Source organism: Elephantulus edwardii, unplaced genomic scaffold (assembly GCF_000299155.1).
Source record: "Elephantulus edwardii isolate Elephantulus edwardi_28Jun2011 unplaced genomic scaffold, EleEdw1.0 scaffold00079, whole genome shotgun sequence".
NCBI lineage: Eukaryota > Metazoa > Chordata > Mammalia > Macroscelidea > Macroscelididae > Elephantulus > Elephantulus edwardii.
Window position 1 is genome coordinate 399,683 of NW_006399829.1, and position 22,020 is coordinate 421,702.

Here is a 22,020-nt window from a genome sequence, read left to right on the forward strand (position 1 = left end):
TTAGACTTCCTTCACTGGCATGGAGTGCTGGTGGGGCAGTTTGTAAGGAGGTGCACCGCTAACTCAAAGGCCCCTCTGGGGCTAGAATCCACCACTGGTTCCTCAGGAGAAAAATGGAGGTTCAGCTATGAGTCAGTCACAACTTGACAGCAAGGAGTGTGGAGTGAGTGAACTGAAGAGGTAACTTAGGTAAGTACGTACAAGGGAGCAAACTCAGGCTTAAAATCCCTGGCTGGTGTGCTGCACAAGTGTGTACGCAGAGTACCTTACTTAGTATCTGCACTTATGGTTATAACTGAGCCACATTTCACATCGTTTGTATTAGAACTCTTACTTTCAAAGTGAAAAATACCTAAGGCTTATAGAAATGGGTTAAGAATTTGCACAAGGCTACAGTAGGGAGTCTTAGTGACTCTCAGGGCTGTAGGGAGAGCAGAGAGCTCTGGTTGCTGAGTGATAAGGAGTTGCACTGTCAACCCAAAGGCACTTGGTTCAAAGCCACCAGCTGCTCTGAGAGAGAAAGATGGACAATCTCCTGGGATTTACAGCTTGTGAAACCTGTTGGAGGACCAGCTATGGGTCAGCTCCACCTCCACAGCATACAGTAACAACAATACAGAGTAAAGGGTGTATTAAATCTAAAGCCTCTTCTCTGAAATAATATGACCCAAGGCATACTCTTCTCTCTTATTCTAAGAGTTCTAAAGAGTGATTTAGGATTTTGTCTTAACTGTTTTGGTAACTCTGGTGGTGGAGTCCTTGGGAGCTTTGCTGGAAACCCAAAGGCACCAAAGGCACTGCCTCTCTGGAGGGTAGAAACCACCAGCAGCTGGGGAGAGAAAAGACGGGCAAGCTCTTCTCCTGTGATGATACAGCCTTCTTCCAAAACTCCGCTAGGGTCGGTTCTGACTGGGTGACAGGTGAGTTAATCTTAACTCAAGAAGTTCCTCCTCTTTACCCGACACTTACCTTTGTGAAAAATAGCCACAGAGTGCCCAGCAGCCCGCTGTGCTGCTTTGCTGCCATCAGCTTTTTTCTGGATGGTGAAAGTGGTAGTTCCTAAAAAGAGAGGCAAACTTCACTCTTCACTCTGCATACTTTATTATTATTATTTGACTATTCTTACTGTAAGTTTTTTGAAGACAGAATGTCTTGATCAACTCTGAATCTGTTCTCCCCAGCCCTGCTCGTAGCAGGAGACTTGTGTTGTTAGGTGCCCTTGGAGTCAGCTCCGACTCACGGAGACCCTCTGGCCAAAGGAACGAATCCCTGCCCAGCCCTGGGCCGCCCTCACCATCTCTGCAGAACCTGACTCTGCAGGTGCGCCCTCATGTCAATCCATCTCATTCAGGCTTATCGGCTCTTTCACTGACCCCTCAATTTGATCAATGGACTAACAAACAGCTTAATGAGAACAACAAGGCAAATCAAAAGCACAGGAGGAGGAAGGGGAAACTCCACTCTCACACAGGGTATCCTCTCACTATTGCATATGTGTAGCCCTTAATCAAGAGGTAAATATGCCTGACAGTGTCTCCTGCAGCCAGAGAGCCAGGGACGTAAATCTATCTGCAGCAAACTCACTGCCAAATCAAGTGTTATCCACAAAAGTATCAACTAAGGTTTCTTAAACTCAAACATGAACAGCAACCCTTTACTGTCAAATTTTCACAATGACTGTAATGACGAAAGAAGACTGAAGAACTGATGGCCTTGAATTCGGGTGCTGGTAGAGAATAGTGAACATATTAGCGATTTCCAGAAATCTAACAAATCTATCTTGGAATTAGTACAACTAGAATGTTCCTCAGGAACAAGAACGGAGAACCTTTATATCATGAACTTTGGACATGCTACAGGAGGGACAGGATGCTTGGGAGAGGGTCAGTGCAAACTAAGAAGCCCCTCGATGTGATGGATTCATCCAGTGGCGGCAGCAGTGAGGTCAAACACCACACCACCAGTGAGGATGGGTCTAGTGTCCACAATCACTGAGTCAAGACTAATTCCACAGCACATCAACTTCTTGCAGAATGTTCTATTTACAAAGGTCAACAATTCTGTGAAGGTTTAGTGGTGGTAGTCAGACATTTATCATGTCTGAGGGCACAAGCTAAACAGGAGAACTGGGCTAGGAGCCTAGTTCCAAAGGATTCCAAAGCCTGGCCTTTCTTTTTATACATATGCTGACTGACTTGGTCATCAAGCCTTTGTATTTTTTTTGTTACCATCATTACTCCCCAGCTCATGGTAACTGCTATTCTACCTCTGTCTATACGCATCAGCCTATCTAGACCTTTTACGTAAGAGTATACACTATTGGTCTGGCTAATTTCACTTATAATTTCACAGATTTATCAAAATTTCATTTTACAGATTTTTCAAAATTTTATTTCTATTCCTGACTGAGTACTATCCCACTGTATGTAATCTATGACATCTTTACCCATTTGTCTGCTGATCTGCACTGTGACTGTTTCCACCTCTTGACTCCTGTGAAAAATGTGGCCTTGAATATTTTGCTCAAATATCTATTTATGTTCCTGTTCTCTTTTGGGAAACTGGATTACTGGGTCATATTACGGGGTGCTGTTATTAGGTGTGGCTGTGTTGACTATAACTCAGTGTTGTTGTTACATGCCACTGAGTCTCGTACGACTCGTAATGACCCTATGAACAACAGATCTGAATGAACCTTGTCCTGCGCCATCCTCACAATCTCTGACACTTAAACTCATTGCTGCAGTCACTGTGTCAACCTACCTGGTTCAGGGTCTCCCCCTCCTATGCACTATGACTCATAGCGACCTTACAGACACCAGATCTGAACCTTGCCCTATCCTGTGCCAGCCTCATGGTCTCCAACATGCTTGAGCCCACTGCTGCAGCACTGTGTTGAGGACCTTCCTGTCTTTCACCTTTCTCAATAAGATGTCTTTTTCCAAGGACTGAACCCCTGACAACACACCCAAGTGCGTGAGACAACGTTTCGCCATCCTCGCCTGTCACTGCCTCACTGGCCTCTCAGTGACCTTCCAGACCAGAGGAGAACCGCCCCGCGGGGTTCCAAGGCTGTAATGACTACAGAAGCAGACTACTACGCCTCTCTGCAGCACGGCTGTTGCTTCAAACCACCAACTTCTCCGTTAGCAACTGAATCAACTCTGTGGGAATGGTGCAGTTCTCACGGATTAAACTGTGTCTCCTAAAAACACATGTATGTAATGATATCGTGAGCTCTGGCGGACTAGTGGAAAAAGGCTGTGCTGCAATTCCAAAGGCACGCAATTCAAATCCACCAGATGCTCAGTGGCAGAAAAGCGGGCAATCTCCTCTCATGTGATTATCTGACTCTGGAAACCTGCCAGAGGGTCAGCTATGAGTCAGTTCTAATTCAATCGTACACAACAGCAACAACAATGATATGGTGTGATTCCAAGATCTGATAAACCACAGGGTTATGAAACTAAACACCCTTCAGTCTCATCATAGTCCTGGTCAGACAGGAGGGATGATTCCTTAGGGTGTGGCCAGTAACATCTTTATTTTGCAAGAGATAAAAGAGGAGAAAAGTGAACCAAGAGTGGGAACCCAAGTTTCACCAAAAAATAGTGGGCAGGACTGGAGTGCGTTTGGCCTCATGTGCCTACACTGGGAAGCTCCTGGGTCTTAAAAAATTTGAGATCTGTCATCAAAGGTGTAACTATTAGTCTCTCCTCACCCAGAGTAAAGAAGAGGGAGTAATATCAAGGATGCATGGAAACTTAATTGTCCAAAGGACTGATAGACTAAGTAGACTTCAGCCTTCTTAACCCCGAGACAAAAAATACCTATAGTATCCAGCCACCACTGTGGAGCACTTGGAAAGGGACCACAACAGATGGCACCATAGAGGAGGATGAAAATGGGAGACTCAAAGTCATTACCAACACCGGGCTTCCTGGTCAAAGAGAGGCTGGTGTGACCCTCAAAACACTGTCCTCAGCCACCCTTCAAGTCTAGAATGGAAATCAGATTCGTTTATCATGGGAGTCTCAGTACTAGAGAGACAGGCACTTGAGATCAAAAAACCAGCATCTGATCAATGAAAATGTGTAGAAATCAGGAAGGGCCGGGAGAAAGGGAAGAGTGGAAACCAGAAACCTAAGGGTGAAAGGGGACAAGTGAGGTTATATGGTGGAGATTTCAATTAATGCTATGAAACAAATTAGATATGACAGGTTGGAAAAGTAACTATAAATCTTGAAATTACAACTGAAACAAAAAGAAGGAAAAACCTGATTATTGAGGGTTCAAAGAACATTAGAGATGTCTTCAAAAACACAGGGGTGAGGCATTCAAGGTTTAAAGAATTTCAACCAAGGACCACAAAGCATGGACTGAATAAAAGCTGTCATGAAGCACAGATGATGTTAGAAAGGAGGCTAAGGAGGTAAAGGGGGCATTTGGAGGGCACTGTGAACACCACACACGGGACGGGGAGCATGGAGGTGCCATGAACACCAAGCAAAGGGTCGGGGAGAACAGGGTGGGGGTGTGGGTCGGGGAGAACAGGGTGGGGGTGTGTGCCATGAACACCATGCACAGGACGGGGAGCACAGGGGCACCATGCTGTGAACACCACACACAGGTCGGGGAGCATGGGGGCGCCGTGAACACCAGGTACAGGGCTGGGGAGCAGGGAGGCGCTGTGCTGTGACCACCACACACGGGGCGGGGAGCACAGAGGTGCCATGAACACCATGCACAGGATGGGGAGCACGGGGGTGCTGTGAAGACCATGCACAGGGTTGGGGAGCAGGGGGGTGCCATGAACACCACGCACAGGATGGGGAGCGCAGAGTGTGGAGTCCTCAAGGGCTACTGAGCCTGAGAGCGGCAGGAGCAGCCCATCAAGTATTATAATGTAGCAAAGGGAGAGGACATGCCTGAAGGACGGTGGGGCAGAGGCCAAAGCAACTGTCAAAGAGCAAGGACAAATAGAAGACTTTTTCCTCTGATACCGAGAAACCAGAGTACACTATTTTGACATTTTAGGTTTATAAAGAACAATTTTACTTTTTAAATTTTACTTTATTTGTGTGTGTGTGTGTGTGTGTGTGTGTCTACCATCAAATTAAATCTTACTGGTACAGGAGGAGATTGCCCCTCCTTTTCCAGTAGAGCATCTGGTGGATTTGAACCATGTACCTCAGGGATTGCAGTGCAGCTTCTTGCCACTTTGCCAAGCAGAGCTTCCTCAAGAATAAATTTTTTTATTGTGAATTGATAACTAGAAGCAAGAGTTAGCCGAATTACCAAAGAATCTAGTGGGAATGGAATTTAAGGGAGTTTGTGTTTTATAAATTAAAGCAGTGGCTTAAGTCCAGCAGAGAGTCTGAGGATGCCACAGGATTGGACAGTTACATGCAACCATTAGAGGGTAATTCTGAGTCAAATTCAACTCCATGGGACCCAACAAAAACTGATACGCAAGTTTTCAGGGCACAGGCTCCACACCGAGGCTGTATGGAATTCTCTGCTCTACCATTTGCTGTCTCATCTTGGGCAGGTTATCTAAACTCTTCCTACACTGGATTCCTGCTCTTTAAAATAACCTTAATAGTGCTTAGCTAATAGGATTGTCATTAAAAGGCTTAACCAGAACCTCAGACCTTAGTTTGCTCATATACATTTAAAGATTCACAGTGTTAGAGACACAGTGAGGGGGTCTCTATGAGTCGGAACCAACTTGACAACAGTGGAATAATTTTACAAGTAACTATGTTACCTTTTAATAATCACAACCCAAATAAAATTATCTAAAGTAACACCACCAGAAAACACAGGTATTACTTATTATTAAATGTGCAAAATTATGTTCAAAAGGAAAAGGTCATGACAGCACTTCATTCTGAGTCTCTTCTGAACGCTGCATCTGCGATACAGCCGTCCTCCAGGCTGTGAGAACATGATCTGTAAAAGGTCTCTGTCCTCAGCCAGATACACAAAAGATACCAAATCTGGAAAACAGTTCTACCTAACTGATTGTCAATTGAGCAAATTCTATTAAAAAAAAAGTCCAAGAGTATAACACTATTTGTAGAATTATTATTTCAAAGAGAATAAGATCCTAGTACAGGTAAGGCTTTATCTGCACCATACATTTGCTTTTTGTTAGAGATCTATATAGCTTTTACTAATGAAAACACAACTTTCTGGATAAGAAGGAATAGATACAAATCACACCATATATAAGAGCTCAGAGACTTACCACTTGGGTACAATGAATCTGGAGGTTGACCAAAATGCTTTCCTTTCGGAGGATAACTTGATTTGGACATGTAGCTGGCTTTTCCAGGTCGGTTTATTGGACAATTGTGACCATGTGGATTCCTTCTATAGCAGAAATTAAATCGTTATTTTCCTTGATCCATTTATCCATGATAAATGTTATTCTTTTTAAAAGCCCAAATTATACCCAATTAATGCATTCACCTGACATTTCTTGGATTCTGTATCTCATGATCCATTTAACATATGACAACCCTCAATAAATTATCTTTGTACTCAATACATCGCAAGCAACTCAACGGCACATAACAACACTAACATACTATGACAGCTCTGGAAGCAGGGGTGGCGTCCACTTCCTAAACAACATGCCTCTGAAAACTCTACGGACTCTGATAAATGTTGACAGTTGTTAGAGGGGTGTCAGGCCTTTTGTTCATAGGGTCACTAAGAGTCATGCTAGACTCGAAGGCAATCAACAACAACAACCCCAATACTTTAAACTCTTTCTTAAAAAAATATTGTTTTCAGTTATTTTGCTATCCATTTCATGTTTTCTGTGTCCTCAGTGGTAACTTAAGTATTTATACACTACTCAGTTCTAGAAAGGTTCTGAGGGGTGGCACTGCAGGGGTTTTGAGTAAACTCTAAACTACACATTTGTGACCTGACTATGTCACGATCAGATGGCAATAATTCCTGTAGACTCTTAGGTCAAAGTCTTATGTTTATAATTCTAGAATTCCCGGTCAGTCCCCATTATTTGCGGAATTCTCTATGTGTGAACAAGAGTGAGATAAACAAAGAGCAACAATCCCCAGCTGAGCTTGAGCAAGGCTGGCTTGGTATTCGACACCTCAGTGCTCACGGGACTTTATAGAAGAATTATTAGCAGTACTAAGAATTGACTGCTATTTTTTTAAATTTAGTACAATCTTGAATAAAAGAACATTTGTTATTCCTTCCTCCAATGTTTCTTTCTTTTTTTTTACTGCTATGTTTTACAAAATTATTCAGTGCCAATTCAGATTCATTTTCTAGTTGCCCAAGAGATGTAACTTGTATGTGCTTGCCACATATAAGAAACTTTACCCTTTTCTTAAGAACGTGGTGAATTTTATACTTTTTTAGATTATATTGGGGATCATTATTTTTTAAGACTACTGTGTCTAATTAATTGCTATTTGACAGACTCACATTAAAACCTTATCGGTGTCATTACAGTGAAGGTAGGGTAGTTTGGATTTAAGATTAAACCTAGAAGAGACAGCATCTACCATGAAACCAGCCTAACCAGAGAGGCTGAGGGAGAAGAGCAGAGGAAGGAGCAGGAACTGGTTAGGGAGAAGAGAGGATGACACATGGAAATAAGAAAGGAAAGTAGAAGACAAATACAGACACAGAGCTTCACAAACACACACACACAGACACACAAAGACACACACAAAGACAAATACAGACACAGATGCTTAGAGAAGGACATCATGTTCAGAAGGGTGTAGGGATAGCGCAGGAGAGGGAGACTGCAGATGAGATGGACTGGTAACAGTACAGGAGCAATGCGGATTGGTGTGTTGGGTCAGTGAGACTGGCTCAGGACTGGGCAGGCTTCAGAGCTGCTGTACACATAGCTGTGTTGCTATGAGTCACAGGCGACTCAATGGCACGTAAGAACAACAGTAAGGGCGGGGTGAACCCCACACTTGATAGCTGCTAGCCGAAAGGTTGGAATTTTAAGTTCACCCAGAGCTGACTCTTAAGCAAGGCCTGGTCACCCAATGCTGAAGAGTCAGTCGTAGACCCTGTGCAGCAAAGTTCTGCCTTGACAGACTTGGGATTATCCTGAGTTGAAATCCACTTGTTGGCAACTTTTTTAAAATGGCTGAAAAATCTAAGGAGATTCTATTACTACTAGCTGGCCCTGTCATCTTGAGCTTCCTGACCTCAGCTTCTCCACCTGTCATATGGGAGTGGCCACAATGAGGCTGCCTACCTTCACGAGTGTGCTACAGTGAGGCTTGATAAAGGGAGCAGACCAGCATACATGGAACAACAATACACAGATAGTAACAAAAACTATAGAAAAAAAAATGCAGGCACAGATGATAATAAAGACTATAGGAAAAAAGACACAAATTACAACAACTCTACTGAAAAAACACAGACCTAGATAACCAAAACTACAGATAGAGATGACAACAAAACTACAGGAAAAAATACACACCCGTATGGTAACAAAAACGACAGAAAAAAACACAGCAAGACTGAAGAGATCTCAAAATACTACCTGAAATACTGAAATGCTTTGTTTTCTCTAAGACTGACTTTAATGCTACTTTTGCCTTTTGTCTTGGTGATTCTACACATTTATAGAGACTTCATGACTGTTGGATGACTTCCCCATTAGGATGGAGCATGGGAAGATGCAGGCACGATGGACACAGCTCCCAGTACTGCCTTCATTCCCAGGACTGAAGTTACATTGCCCAATCTTCACTCACTGCCTCCAAGTCGGAATGAACACACAGCTGACCCTATGATGGGTTTCTAAAGCAGTAAATCACATGCAAGCGGACTGCCCACCTTCCTCGGAGTCTTTGGTGGGCCAGCTCCTGGATTATGAATGCAATTCCCTACAGACCAGACCAGCAGATTTTCAAAATCTGTTCTACCTGTTGGAGCCAGGGGAACGCTGTGATCTGGAAACTTGACATGCTCGGGGTTTCTTCAGCGATGGTTTCTGTGCAGCTGCTGGTAGTGGTACTGATTCAGACAACAGTTCATTCATCAGACTGTATGCCTGTGAGATTCTACGACTATAGTGATCAGAGAGTAGCAACCTTGGGACCAAAAAATGAAACATTATTTACTAAAGGCTAGACTTTCAGTCTACCCTTCCAGAGGGAATTAAGAGAACCAAGCATTTACTTTTAACAGTGTTTTTCCAAACTACTTTTGTTAGATGTTGGGAAAGTATTAGGCAACACTGTTAATAGTACTTTCAAGTATTTGGAATTTCTCAAATACAAGTACATGGTAAGGGTGGGAGATGAATGGGAACAGTCCTGAAATGTATTTGAAAATAAATTTCTTAAAAGGTAGTGAGTAATTTATTCCCTTTGTAGTAATTTGTCCCATAATGTTCTGCTCAGTGACCAAAAAAGGGACAATTTTGAAAAACAGAACTATTAAGGCACTCAGTGTTCCACAATCACCAGCTACCCAACAAGAGAGTCTGTTGCTGTAAAGATTACACACCTCTCATTACTGATATGATTGGCTTTTAAAGCCCAAGTGCACAGAAATTAACCATATGTGAAAGCAGAGGATGATATGTCAGATCAAAACCAGAGTGTAACTACCCCATAACACAGATGCCAAATGCATCACTGTTTACTACTGAGCCACTGAGAACCATGGCCCAGCCAAGTGAACACGTAATCTGAGGCATACAGCCAGAGCTAATTTAGCTTCTACCTCAGCATTCGTTAGTGCTGGATAGGTGTTGTGAATGCGTACAGGTGGAATCTCAGAAAACAAAACAGTTGGCCTGGGAGGAGGAGGTACAGAGTCTTGGAAACCTTGCAGTTCTACTCTGTCCTAAAGGGTCACTATGAATTGGAATTGACTTACTGGCAAGTGGTTTTGTTCATGTAAAGGCATTATCTGTGCATAGAGTGAACAAACTAAAGAGAGAGCTTGAAGCAGCTAACAAACTCACCTGTCCTTTTCATGCTTCATCTTCTGTCTTAGCCTGATTTCCCGTGAAGTCATATAAAACTGCACAAGGAATATCCAGTTAGTTCATTATTGTTTAATCAAATAATGAAATCACTGTAATTCATGCAAACAAGAATTTCCACTGATCAATTCTGACAGGAAGAGGTGAAAACATTATGTTGGTATTTTGTTATGTGCCACAGAGTCACCTGTGACTCACAGCAACCCTATGGACAACAGCTGTGAACTCTGCCCTGTCCTAAGCCAGTCTCACAGACTCTGACATACCTACCCCCATTACTCCAGTTATTGTGTCAATCCATCTTATCTGAGGTCTTCCTCTCCTGCTCTGTCCCTCCATCCATCCAAGCATAATGTTCTTTTCCAAAGACTTGTCTCGCTTGTCCACATGCCCAAAGCATGTGAGACGGAGCTTCAAAATCCTTGCCTCCAAGTAGAAACTTGGTTTCATCCTCTCCAAGACAGACCTGTTTGTTATGTTTTCTTGGCAGTCCATGGCATATTCAAGACTCTTCTCTAGCGCCACAACTCAAAGGCATCAATTCTTCTTCTGTCATCCTCAGAATTGTCTAGCTCTCTGATGCACACAAGTAACTGAAAAGACCATGGCCTAGATCAGGTATACCTTAGTCTCTAGACTGATAACAATGCTTCTCAGTTGTCTGGAGAGGCTACTGACAGCAGACTTTCCCACTGCAGTTCATCCTTTGATTTCCTGACTGTTAGTGCCAAGAGTGTTGATTGTGAAGCCAAGCAAGCTGTAATTATTAACAACCTCAATCTCTTATGCATCTATCATGGTGCTGCCAGTTGGCCCAGGGGTGAGAATCTTTCTCTTCATGATGTTGAGCTTTAACGCATATTGAAGACTACAGTTCAGTTGTAATTTTGGTATTCAGAAATGGTAAAAAAATGCATATTTGATGAAGCTTCCTACCCAAGCACAAAACATGAAAATGTTAAATTGACGAACAGTGTAATTTAAAACTCAGTAATTGGGATGCAAAATCTACTTTCCTGAGGAAATGTGTTTTCTCGAAAGTGGAGAACATTATCAGGTGCGTTTGAAATGAAAAATAGAAACACCTGAGAGATAAAGACACACAATACAGATGCAATACTTAAAACTTAATACACTTTTGTGATTAATCTCACCAAAAGCTTAGTTGACAAAGCAGAAATGAATCAGACATTTAAAAGACTTCTAAAGTTACATTTTTAATATATTTTTAACACTAAATTTTTCTGTTTAATTTTTTTAAATTTATTTTAATGAACATTTACAGAATTTTTGGATTTCTATTCATTCATTATTGCATTTTTCTGCTTAACAAAAACCTTGGACAATGCTCTCACTATGATTTATAAACACTGCAAAACTTAAGCACCATCAGATACTCAGATACACCAACAAAGGCCATAGAAAACCTATCTACCACTATAGAACCTGCAGTTATTGGAGGGAGTTATATGAAGTTTAAGTCTTTCCATATGTAACTGTGAATCTAAAAGCAAGCACCCTGAAGTGAATTCATTTTGCCAAGGACCTACTCAGAAGCAGTAAAAATTAAAAGTCTCATCCATTTCTGATGGAAAAGGACAGGCAGAATGTACGGTGCGTCTGTGCTATGTGTGGCCATCGAGTCCACCCCATCCCCTGGGACCTCACGTGAGCAGGCTGGCAGTGCTCCTCAGGTTTTGCAAGGCTACAAAGCCGATCAGCAGGGCTGTCTTCCAAGGTGCCTCTGGGTGGACTTGAACTCCCAAACCCATTCAGTTAGCAGCTGAACATCTAACCATCTGTACCACCTAAGAACATCTTAAACTATATTAATCTTCACACTTTAACTTATATTCATTCCATAAGGGGGTGATCTGATAGTGCAGTGGTTACAGTGCTTGGTTTCTATCCAGAGGTTTGAACCCCCCAGTCACTCACAGGAGAAAGATGTGGCAGTCTGCATTTCCAAAGTCCAGAAGCCCCATGGGCAGTTCTACTCAGTCCTAGGGGTGCTATGAGTCAGAATCAACTTGAATACAATGGAATTAGTGTGTTGTGTTTTTTTTTTATTTTGTGTGCATGTACCGTCAAATCAGATCTGACTGGTACAGGAGGAGATTGCTCCTCCTTCTCCGGCAGAGCATCTGGTGGATGCAAACCGTGTACCTCTGGGATTGCAGTGCAGCTTCTTGCCACTAGGCCACCAGAGCTCCCCTTGTGTTTTGTTTTTTAATGTAAGTAAAATGTTGACTGTTATTTCTTTCAAATGAAAAATGCATTCAAATTATGTCAGTATTCTTCCTTTCCCTGAATACTGTATTGGTGCCAGTCTCATGACCCCTGACGTGCTCAAGCCCACTGCTGCAGGCCCTGTGCCAATCCATCTTGTTGAAGGTCTTCTTCTCTCTGACTTTCCACCTTTTCCAGCATTCTGTCTTTTTTCCCCAGGACTATTCCCTCCTGACAACATGCCAAAAGTATGTGAGACAGTTTCACTATCCCTGCCTCTAAGGAGCACCCTGGCTGCAATTCCTCCAAGACAGACATGCTTGTTCTTACGGGATAGGCATTACTCTTCACGAACACCACAACTCCAAGACACATTATTTTTCTGTCATCCTTATTCACGGCCCAACTTTCAGATGCACAGAAGGCAACTGAAAACAATCATGGCTTTGATCAGGTGCCTCAGTCTCTCAAATAACCGCTGCTCATTAGCCCTTTGGAGAGTTCCTTGACAGCAGGTGTTTCCCTCCCCCGCAACACTGTTTTGATTTCTTGACTAATGCTAACATGGGTGTTGATTGTGGATTTTTGTTATTAGTCAGGGGGAGGGAAAAACTCTACACCTAGCCTTGGTCAAGCATGTCAGAGATGATGATGTGTCACATATGATAATTCAGGGTTCATAGGGTCACTATGAGTCATTCTTGACTCAAGGGCATTTAACAACAAACAACAGTCTCTGATAATTCCGTTCCCTTTTGTATTAAACACTTACTGGATGGTTCCGGGGACAGAAAGGATCATGCTCTTGCCCTCTCTTTTCTGCAAGCTGATTTAAGTACTCTGCCATTCTTTCTTTCTGTTTTCTTTTCATCCAGGTGCGGATCTCTCTTCTCTCCTTCTCAGTTCTTTGCGGACGTCTGCCAGAAGTGTGGTGAATCCTGACAAAGTGAAGAGATGGGGGATTTACACACTTAGACTTGTTATCACAGTAAATATAATTATTTGGGGAGATTATAGCCATCTTGAAAAGCAGTATAAATTTAGGATCTCTTAACCTGTTACTCTAAGTTACTAAAAATATTCTCAGAAAGGTCACCAACGGCCTTTTCAGTCTTCAGTTTACTGCACTCTAACATCTGACACTATTGATTTTCCTTCTGTTTTAAACTCATTTTTTTAAGGTAAAAAAATAAAGATAGATTTATTAGAGTATTACATCCTAAAGGGATGGATCTCTCTCCTTGAAAGGGAGAGAGGCCTAACCTCACTCTTATATGTCTCTTTTACTAACTCTAAAAACACTGCTTAGCTTCCTACTCTCTAGACCTAGTAGTTACAGGACGCTTCCCATGGCCTGGCTAATGACTTAGACTGGTGGCAGTAAGACGACAGGCCCATGTCTTTGGACCTGTTACTGAGACTCGGCCTTCAAGTCTTGCTATCGACCTGGACAAAACTATATTAGAACTGCATCACAATTGGAAACACTTTCCACATAATCCCCTTTCCTTAATCTCCTCTTGAAAGGAATCTGTACAGAACAAGGTTTCCATGCTCTCTGGATGAGGCCTGCTCACTGGGTCAGTTTTTGGCTGGTACCTGGGAACTTGGATTTCAGAAAGTTCCCATCACTCCTAAAACTGAGAAGAGTGGCGCACTGTCCCTACACCATTTGCACAACCAGTGTGGCTTATGCACAACATTTGCTCTCCTTCTGGGAGTCTGGAGCCTGGCAAGTGGTAAACAGAGGCCTCTAGGTACTGTTCCCAATAAACACCTTGCACTGAGTCTCAGATGAGTTTCTCTGCTCGTCAGTATTTGATTCCACTGAGAAAAGACCCTCAGAAACCTGTCTAGTGTCCTCTGACTTTGCCACACGGTGCTTCATCTCGTTGCTGTTTTCCTTTGACCTACATTCCAGACACGAGTGTGGATAAGATGTGGAGCCTGTGAGTGTTCCTAGCCACACAGCAGCCTGGGGTGATGTCAGAGCTGCCTAGTGCTGGGTCAGATTCCGGATGCACTGCAGTCTAACAGCTGTCTCAGACTCCTGTCTCCCTCACAGGCATTTCTTCACATAAATCTCCATGCTTTGAAATTCTATCTTGGTACTTCTTAGAGGACCTACAACTAAAGTCCCAGTGAACCTTTTCAACTGAATGCTCTTCAAGCACCTTCCAGCCCTAACACTACTTGGCAAAGATATCACCATCAGCTCAGCCTTCCAAGTAGAAAAGCTGTAATTCCCACTCCTTCCTAACAGCTCAGTCTTGCTGTCTTGCACCCTGAGATCCGAGCTACCCTACCTCTAGGCTACTCAAGTCAGCCCTCTGCCTGCCAGTCTTCATGGTCTTTACCAACTCATTCCACTGAGTAAAATTGGTTTGTTTTTATTCCAATTCTTGACATTAAAATACTGATGAATAAATTAATAAAATGATCACCCTTAAAAATAAAAAGACAGAAGACCAATTTCTACATCTGTGACCAAAAGTAATTGTGTCTGACAAGAGAGGTATGGTCTATATGATCTTGACAATGAAGTTAAAATACAGCAGATAACCTCATTAATCAGGGTTTTTTGTAGTATCAACCTTGCAAGTACAACTATGCTACATTTCCTTGAGATAGAGAGACATGAACTACGTGTAAAGAAACATAGCTTGCTAGTCACAGGGTTGACTGACAAACATTGCCAAGAGGAACATGCATTCAGGGAAACATCAGGAGCAGAATGGACCATCATTCAAACAGGCCCAGGAAGCGTGGCAAGAAAAAATATTTCAACTAGAGTTCCAGGAAAGGCTATTTAAAATTTACACCAAGGATAAATATTTATAGTACTTAAATCATTAATTACCTCTAAGAAGAAATGTTGTTGTTATGTGCAGTCAAGTCACCTGTGATTTATAGTGACCCTAAAATAGGATTAAATTTATGTTATTTGCAGACTGATGAGGTCTCTCAAGCTACAGATGTAGTATATTAGGCAATTAAACCAGTCTGCAGGCTGTTGCGTCTGCTGCAGAAGGTCAAGGACTACAGTCTTTAATGTGGATTAAAACTCAACATCAAGAAAATGAAGACTGTCACCACTGGACCAATTGGAAGCTCATGATAGAAGGAGAAGAGACTGAGGTTGTTAAGAATTACAGCTTGCTTGGCTCCATAATCAACATTTTTGGCAGCCAGGAAATCAGTAAGAATTGGATTAGGAAAGTCTACTGTTAGGATCTCTCCAGAGTGCTGAAGAGCAAAGATGTCATTTAGACACTAAGGTGTACCTGAGCCAAGCCATGACCTTTGCAATTACTTGCCATGTATCACAGAGCTGGACAATAAGGATGACAGAAGAATTAATGCCTTTGAGTTGTGGTGCTGAAGAAGAGTACTGAACATAACATGGACTGCCAAAAAAAATAACAGGTCTATGCTGGAGAGGGTGAAACCAGTTTGCTCTCTGGAGGCAAGGATTTTGAAGCTCTGTCTCATATATACTTTGGACATGTAGCCAACAGGGGCCAGTCTTTGGAGGAGAGGACATCATGCTTGGAAGGGTGGAGGGATAATGCAGGAGAGACAGATCCTGGATGAGACTGATTGACACACTGGCTAGGGTAACAGGGGCAAATGTGCTGGAGACAGTGAGATGGGCTCAGGATAGGACAGTGTTCATGGTTACGGTGCATAAGGTTGCTGTAAGTCTCAGGCAACTTGACAGTATTTAACAACAACATAGGCTGTTAGAGAAAGGAGGAATGAAACACAAATATCACCAAATGTACTTGAGAAGAAAAGTATCTTCCGTACTTGTAACTTTTTCCATAAAATAACATTAAAACATGGCCAATTTTGAGCATTCTTAAAGTACAAAACATTTCAAAAGAGACAAAATTTCATTATTCTCTCATTACCTAGAGATAGTCTTAGCCTGATGTTCTGTTAAGCCAAGTTCTTCACTGGAAAGTCCATCTTTTGTTATAAGGTCATCAATAATGTCTGCAATATCAGTCAATCCAGTCATCTGCAGTGGTTCTGCTGAAACACTTCATTAACAAATGGAATTTGAAAAACATAAGTCAGCATATACAACTTAATTATATTATGTGGGGGGAAAATGCACATTTTAAACTATAACCTCCAGAAATACAAAATGAGTCTCAAGAGACAAACTTATCTACTTTTTACTCTATTTCTGTAATTGCCTCCTTTCGGTAAATCTGACTAAATTTCAAGGGAAAACAATGAATGATGGTAGGTACTCTAAACAAAATCAAACAAGATCCAGGAGATGAGCTCTACAGGCCCTGTGTGCTGAAATTCAAAATACATTTGGTAAACACAAACGTAATAAAAGCAGTCTATTGTAACTGTCTATGATAAAACAGTAAGAGAGATAATAGAACAAATCTTAGTTTGAATCTGATCCCCAACTGAAATTTATTATATTCTTTAGATTACTGAAAGATGAGTAACAAAGAATTTCATACACATAAGAACATCATTTCCACAACCTATCATTTATGCCCAACTTTTAGTAAAACAGAGTTAAAATCTTTCAGATATTTACCTCTCAAATAATTCACCACTGTTATTCATACCTTAAAAAAAAGGGGGGGGGAAACATTAATAAAAATCCCAAGGCAGTAATGTTTTGTTCTTTCCTTTACTCACACAATTATTATGCAAGCAGAAATGGAGCTATTTGGGGGCTTTTGGCCTTAACCTGCTCCTGGTATTACAATGAAAGTTCTGAACTACTTGCATCTCATGGGCCTGAGCAGAGCAGAGCTGGGGAGGAAAGAGCAGGACAGGGCAAGGTTTGGATCTGCTGTTTAGAGGGTCGCTGAGTCATAGTCAACTTGACAGCATCTAACAACACTTACTACTCAGTCTTATGGAAGCACATGGACTGCTAATCCTTGTCAATCTCTAATCCAGACTCTGCTCACTTGTTGTTACTGAGAGGCCCCCATGCTCATTGTTGTTGCTGTGTACCATAGAGTCAGAACTGACCCATAGCTCCAGCGGGTTTTCAGAGGCAGTTAATCGCATGGGAAAAAGACACCCCCATCCTTCTGCAGAGCAGCTGGTGGTCTCTAACCACTTGTCTTCGGGGCTGCAGCACAGCTTCTTGTAACTAGGCCACCAGGGCTCCTCTATGCTCATTAGTGGGTGGCATTTAATAAGACTGGACCCTGGCTTTTTTCGGGGTTTTCCCCCCACTTATTCTCACAGAGAACAGAGGTACTCTGTGAGCTTTAACTATCTAATTAAATGAGAGGCACTTAGATGTGTTTTCAGGCCTAACCTTGTCATCCGAGCTCTGATACCAAGCTTAACACTGTGCTGGCCATCACTTTATACTGCTAGATTTGGACTCAAAGCGCTTTATAGTAGGACAAGAGACCTAGTCATTCACCTAACTTTGATAACACTGAACAATATTAATTTTCTCTTCCTTTTTCATCCACCTAGTAACTTACTTCTGTCAGTATCTCACTCAGAACATCTCTTGTACCCTGTGCTCTTCTTTTTCTTTCCCACAACACTGTTTGTTATTATTGTTAGGTGCTGTCGTGTCGAGTATGACTCACAGAAACTCTGTGAAGGATAGACTTAAAAACCACATCTATCCTGTGCCATCCTCAACTCCAGTTCACTCGAGCCTATGCTGTAGTCACTGTGTCTATCAATCACTCTGAGTGTCTTTTTCTCTTTCACTGACCCTCCACCTTTCCAAGCATGATGTCCTCCTTCAAGGAATAACTTCAGTCTTCACAACATGCCCAAAGTAGGAAGCTCTCATTATCTCACACATAAGAACTGTTTAACAGCACATACTTCCAGTATGCTCGTGCTGCTTTTGTAACGGTGGAGTTGATTCCAGCTCATAACAATCCTAGAGGGTTTCACAGGCTGTGATTTTTATGGGCACAGACCACCAAGCCTTCTTTCTCCCATGGGTCTGAGCCTCTCACCTTGTGATTACTAGGAAAGTGCGTAACAGTTGTGCCACTTGCTCCTGGCTTCCTCGAGTCTACACTCTTCACCTCAACTCTCCAAGTTTAGCTAGAAACCTACTATCTAAACTTCTCCCATGCCATTAGACCCAGCTACAATTAGCTCAATTAGGGGGTAAAGGTTTAATCAATGACAGCCATTATTTTATCTTCAGATTAAAATTCAAAGTTCTCACAACTGATAAGAGTTTTGATTTCTCTAGTGAAAATCAAATACTACAGTATTTCTAATTGCGTGCATTTAAAATTTCCTACATTGTAGGGATATGAAGCCTGACTATAGGCTATATGAAAGTGTCAAGATGACCTACTACTTTATTAATAATAGGAAAACCTATTGCAAATACTAAGTTTTCAATATCCACTAATATATGGGGGGCGGGGGAAGAGAATCTGTACCTATCTTCCCAGTGAATAGGACAATTACTAAATTCTCTTCTAAAATTACTAGCTATGAAAAATGTCGTCATAAACACTTCATAACTGTTTTGAGATAATATGCTTGAGTGACATCACAACAGTAAATGGGAGTGGAAAGGACTTCAGGGAAAAGCAATACCAGTGGACAGAGTGTTCGGGTCAGTGGAGAGGCTGAGAGCAGATACGGCTGAAGGAAACGTGCTTGCTTTCTGATGAGAGTACTTTTCTTTCACGGAGAAGTCAGCTTCTGAAGTCTTGTCTTCATCACTCTGGTCTTCTTTATCCATCTGAGTCTGGAAATTCACTAAGTGAAAGCATATAATGCAATTAAAAAACCCCAACACAACACATGGAAAAACATGTATCAACTAGTTAACACCTCTAGAGGCAACAAAGATACATTAGAAGCATGCAACATAGGTTGATTGCTTTCTACTGCACAATGAACTAATTTAACATAAAAACTAAGACAAATATTGAAAGTTATAAAAATAAAAGTTTACTAGTAACTTCAGGAAAACACTGAAATAAAACAGACAACTCCGAATTCTGCTACAGAAATACAGAGATGCAACATTTTATTAAAAAGTCAAGAACAAAAACCAAGCCTTTGACCTCTTCAAGAACAGACAAAGCAAAGGATGGTGGTGGTGGCTGTTCAGTACCACTGAGTTGGCTCCCACTTACAGTGCCCTCTTGTCCAACAGCATGAAACACTGCCATTCCTGCCTGCAGGCCTGTGTCTACACATTTCAACAAGTGTCTTCTCTTTTCACTGACCCACTATCAGGCATGATGCCCTTATCAAGGAACTGGGCTGGGGCATGGAACCTCCATTCTGGGACTTTGGCTGTTTGGCTGCATCTGACGGCAGTCCTGATGGGCACATGATAGAGGGTTTTTTTTTTGGGGTCGTGTCTGATGTGTACTGCTGTTCTCTGCCCCTCAAGAGTGAGTGTCTGTGAGCCTTTGCCTAGCATGGAAGTCTGCTCAAAGGCGTTGGCTTTAAAACCCTGCAGGGCCCTTGGGCCTGCAGCCCTCAGGCCAAATTTAGTAATTTTCAAATGAATATTCCTTAAATGAAACAGTAATCTTTTGTCTATTTGCTGAACTGAACAACTTGGTGTTGTTATGATGTTGTACATTGTCCCATAGTATCGTCAAATACCATAACAGTAACCCATTATGTACAATGTTTAGATAAGCTTCCAGATTGATTTATGCTAGGAAGCAGAAGTGGTATTCACTTCCTAAACTAGTTGCCTCTGGAAACTCTACAAACTCTCTAAACTCTATAAATGTACAGAAATTATGTTAGTCTTAGAACAGAGTTCTGTACAGAAATGATGTTAGTTATAAAACAGAGTTCAGGTCTTCTGTGCAAAACTTAATCTCAGTCGTAATCGACTTGACAACACTTAACCACTGCTAAGTGACACTAGTGCTGTTTATATCTGAAGGAACACTCTTTGGAAATGACTCTTTGTCAATGTGCAGTATGAAGTAACCTGGGTTGCTGAGACGCTGAACCTTGTACCATTGGGGTATCAAATACCAGAATGGTTTCCCAATGTGGACAGTGTTTGGTGGAGCTCCCAGTTGTAAAACGGGTTTGGAAGCAGGAGTGGCTTCTACTTCCTAAACCACACGCCTCTGGAAACTCGATGAACTTGGAATTGATGATAGTTACGGCAAGACATTACGTCTTTTGTTCACAGAGTCACTGTAAGTTGCGCTTGACTTGACTCAATAAAAAACAACTACGGTATTGTTATGCTTTCAATGAGAACTAACCAAGTTACTATTTCATCACTGCTTGACAGTTTAACCATCACATTTCAGCTCAGTTGATAACTATGGACAAATAAGAACCTCAGCATAAAACTGAATGAGTGCGGTCATCTGAGAGTGAGGTCCAGAGCCCAGAGCCAAAGAAAGTAAGAGCCAGGTCACAGTGCCTCTTATGGTATAAAAGCCAACAACCGCTATAGCATTGCCTTCTTAGAACCAAAGGGGCTTGAGACAGGTGTCAATCACACAGTTTATCCTGAAAATTATCTTAATACAAAAATACAGAGCTGATGTCTACAGCTTCATGAGAACTATTTCTAGTTAATGCTACTCTAGAAGGTAGTGCTTACTCTTTCAGGTAAACAAAAGCAAGACCTGCCCCCACACAAACCTTCTTCAGAGATGCTGATGGTTTCTGAAGCCAGTGCTGTCTGCAATTCAGGGCCTGAAGATAATTTAATGTGATCCACTGGTTCAATTTGCTGGAAAAATAACAAAACTATGATTGTATTATTTATACCTTGATATTTTCAAAATTTTATCAGTCAAAATATTGTGAGCGATGAGATTAAATCCATCATGACCTAAAACAGGAAGGACATTTTTATTTATTATTACGTTACATGATTTAACCTTAGGAAAAGATTCACTGAAGTCAGAAAGCGGAGCAATCCAAAGATTTACCCACAGACAAATGGATCAATGAAACATGATATAGTCATACAATGTAATATTACTAAACTATAGAGATTAAATTCTAATAAATCTGCAACATAGACACACCTTGCCTCATGCTAAATAAACAAAGCAGATGTGAAAGGATAAATATTGTATGAGTACACGAACATAAAATATCTAAACTAGAAAAATGTGCAAACACAAGGTAGATCAGCAGCGACTAGAACAAAATGAGAGGGAGAGAAGAGTTACTGCTGAGGGGACACAAAAGTTCCTGCAAGGAATGACGAAAAATTTAGAAACATACAGCCATGACTACTGCACAGCAAGGGGATTACAATTAATGTCACTAAACTGAACAAATAAAAAGGGTGGAAATCGCAAATGTTTTCCAACATATATTTACAATAACATTTTTTTAATAGGGGAAAAAATGGGACAGAGACACAGAATCATATAATTTTATAAAAAGAGGAACTTTGGCTATCACATAGATGAAATAATTCATTTTGGCAACAAGAGAGAACAGCCCAGAGACATTCAGTGACTTCCTAGCATTAGAACAACGACTGAAGCCAGGTCTTCCAGGATCCTCAGTCTTTGGTCTCCAATCCTCTTCTTCCGCCCTCGCAGCTTACAAGACATTTTCTCAACTAAAGTGAACAGGTCAAAATCTTTGTATTTATGTGTGTAATATAACAGGATAATAGCACTCATGTAAGTCTGACATATTTGTCACATGAACTTTACTTCCTAAATATAAAGAGGATAGGATTTTCACAAAATTCTTTATTTTGAATGATTTTTAAAGATTCAGTGCAGAGACCTCATTACTTGGTCCTTTAAATAAAATACTAAATCCTG

At 41.6% G+C, this 22,020-nt stretch overlaps 1 protein-coding gene across 1 annotated transcript in view; it reads right to left on the minus strand.

The window, feature by feature from the left end:
• Positions 1–22,020, minus strand: part of LOC102844216 (chromosome unknown open reading frame, human C5orf42) — a 130,937-nt gene that overhangs the window by 2,642 nt on the left and 106,275 nt on the right. The window contains exons 41-49 of the mRNA XM_006889576.1: positions 20,870–20,964; positions 18,827–18,991; positions 16,815–16,845; positions 16,159–16,290; positions 13,017–13,182; positions 9,995–10,053; positions 8,946–9,113; positions 6,254–6,378; positions 970–1,059 (exon numbers count right to left, since the gene is read on the minus strand). Coding sequence (XP_006889638.1) covers positions 970–1,059; positions 6,254–6,378; positions 8,946–9,113; positions 9,995–10,053; positions 13,017–13,182; positions 16,159–16,290; positions 16,815–16,845; positions 18,827–18,991; positions 20,870–20,964 — 1,031 coding nt within the window. The remainder of the gene's footprint in view (positions 1–969; positions 1,060–6,253; positions 6,379–8,945; positions 9,114–9,994; positions 10,054–13,016; positions 13,183–16,158; positions 16,291–16,814; positions 16,846–18,826; positions 18,992–20,869; positions 20,965–22,020) is intronic.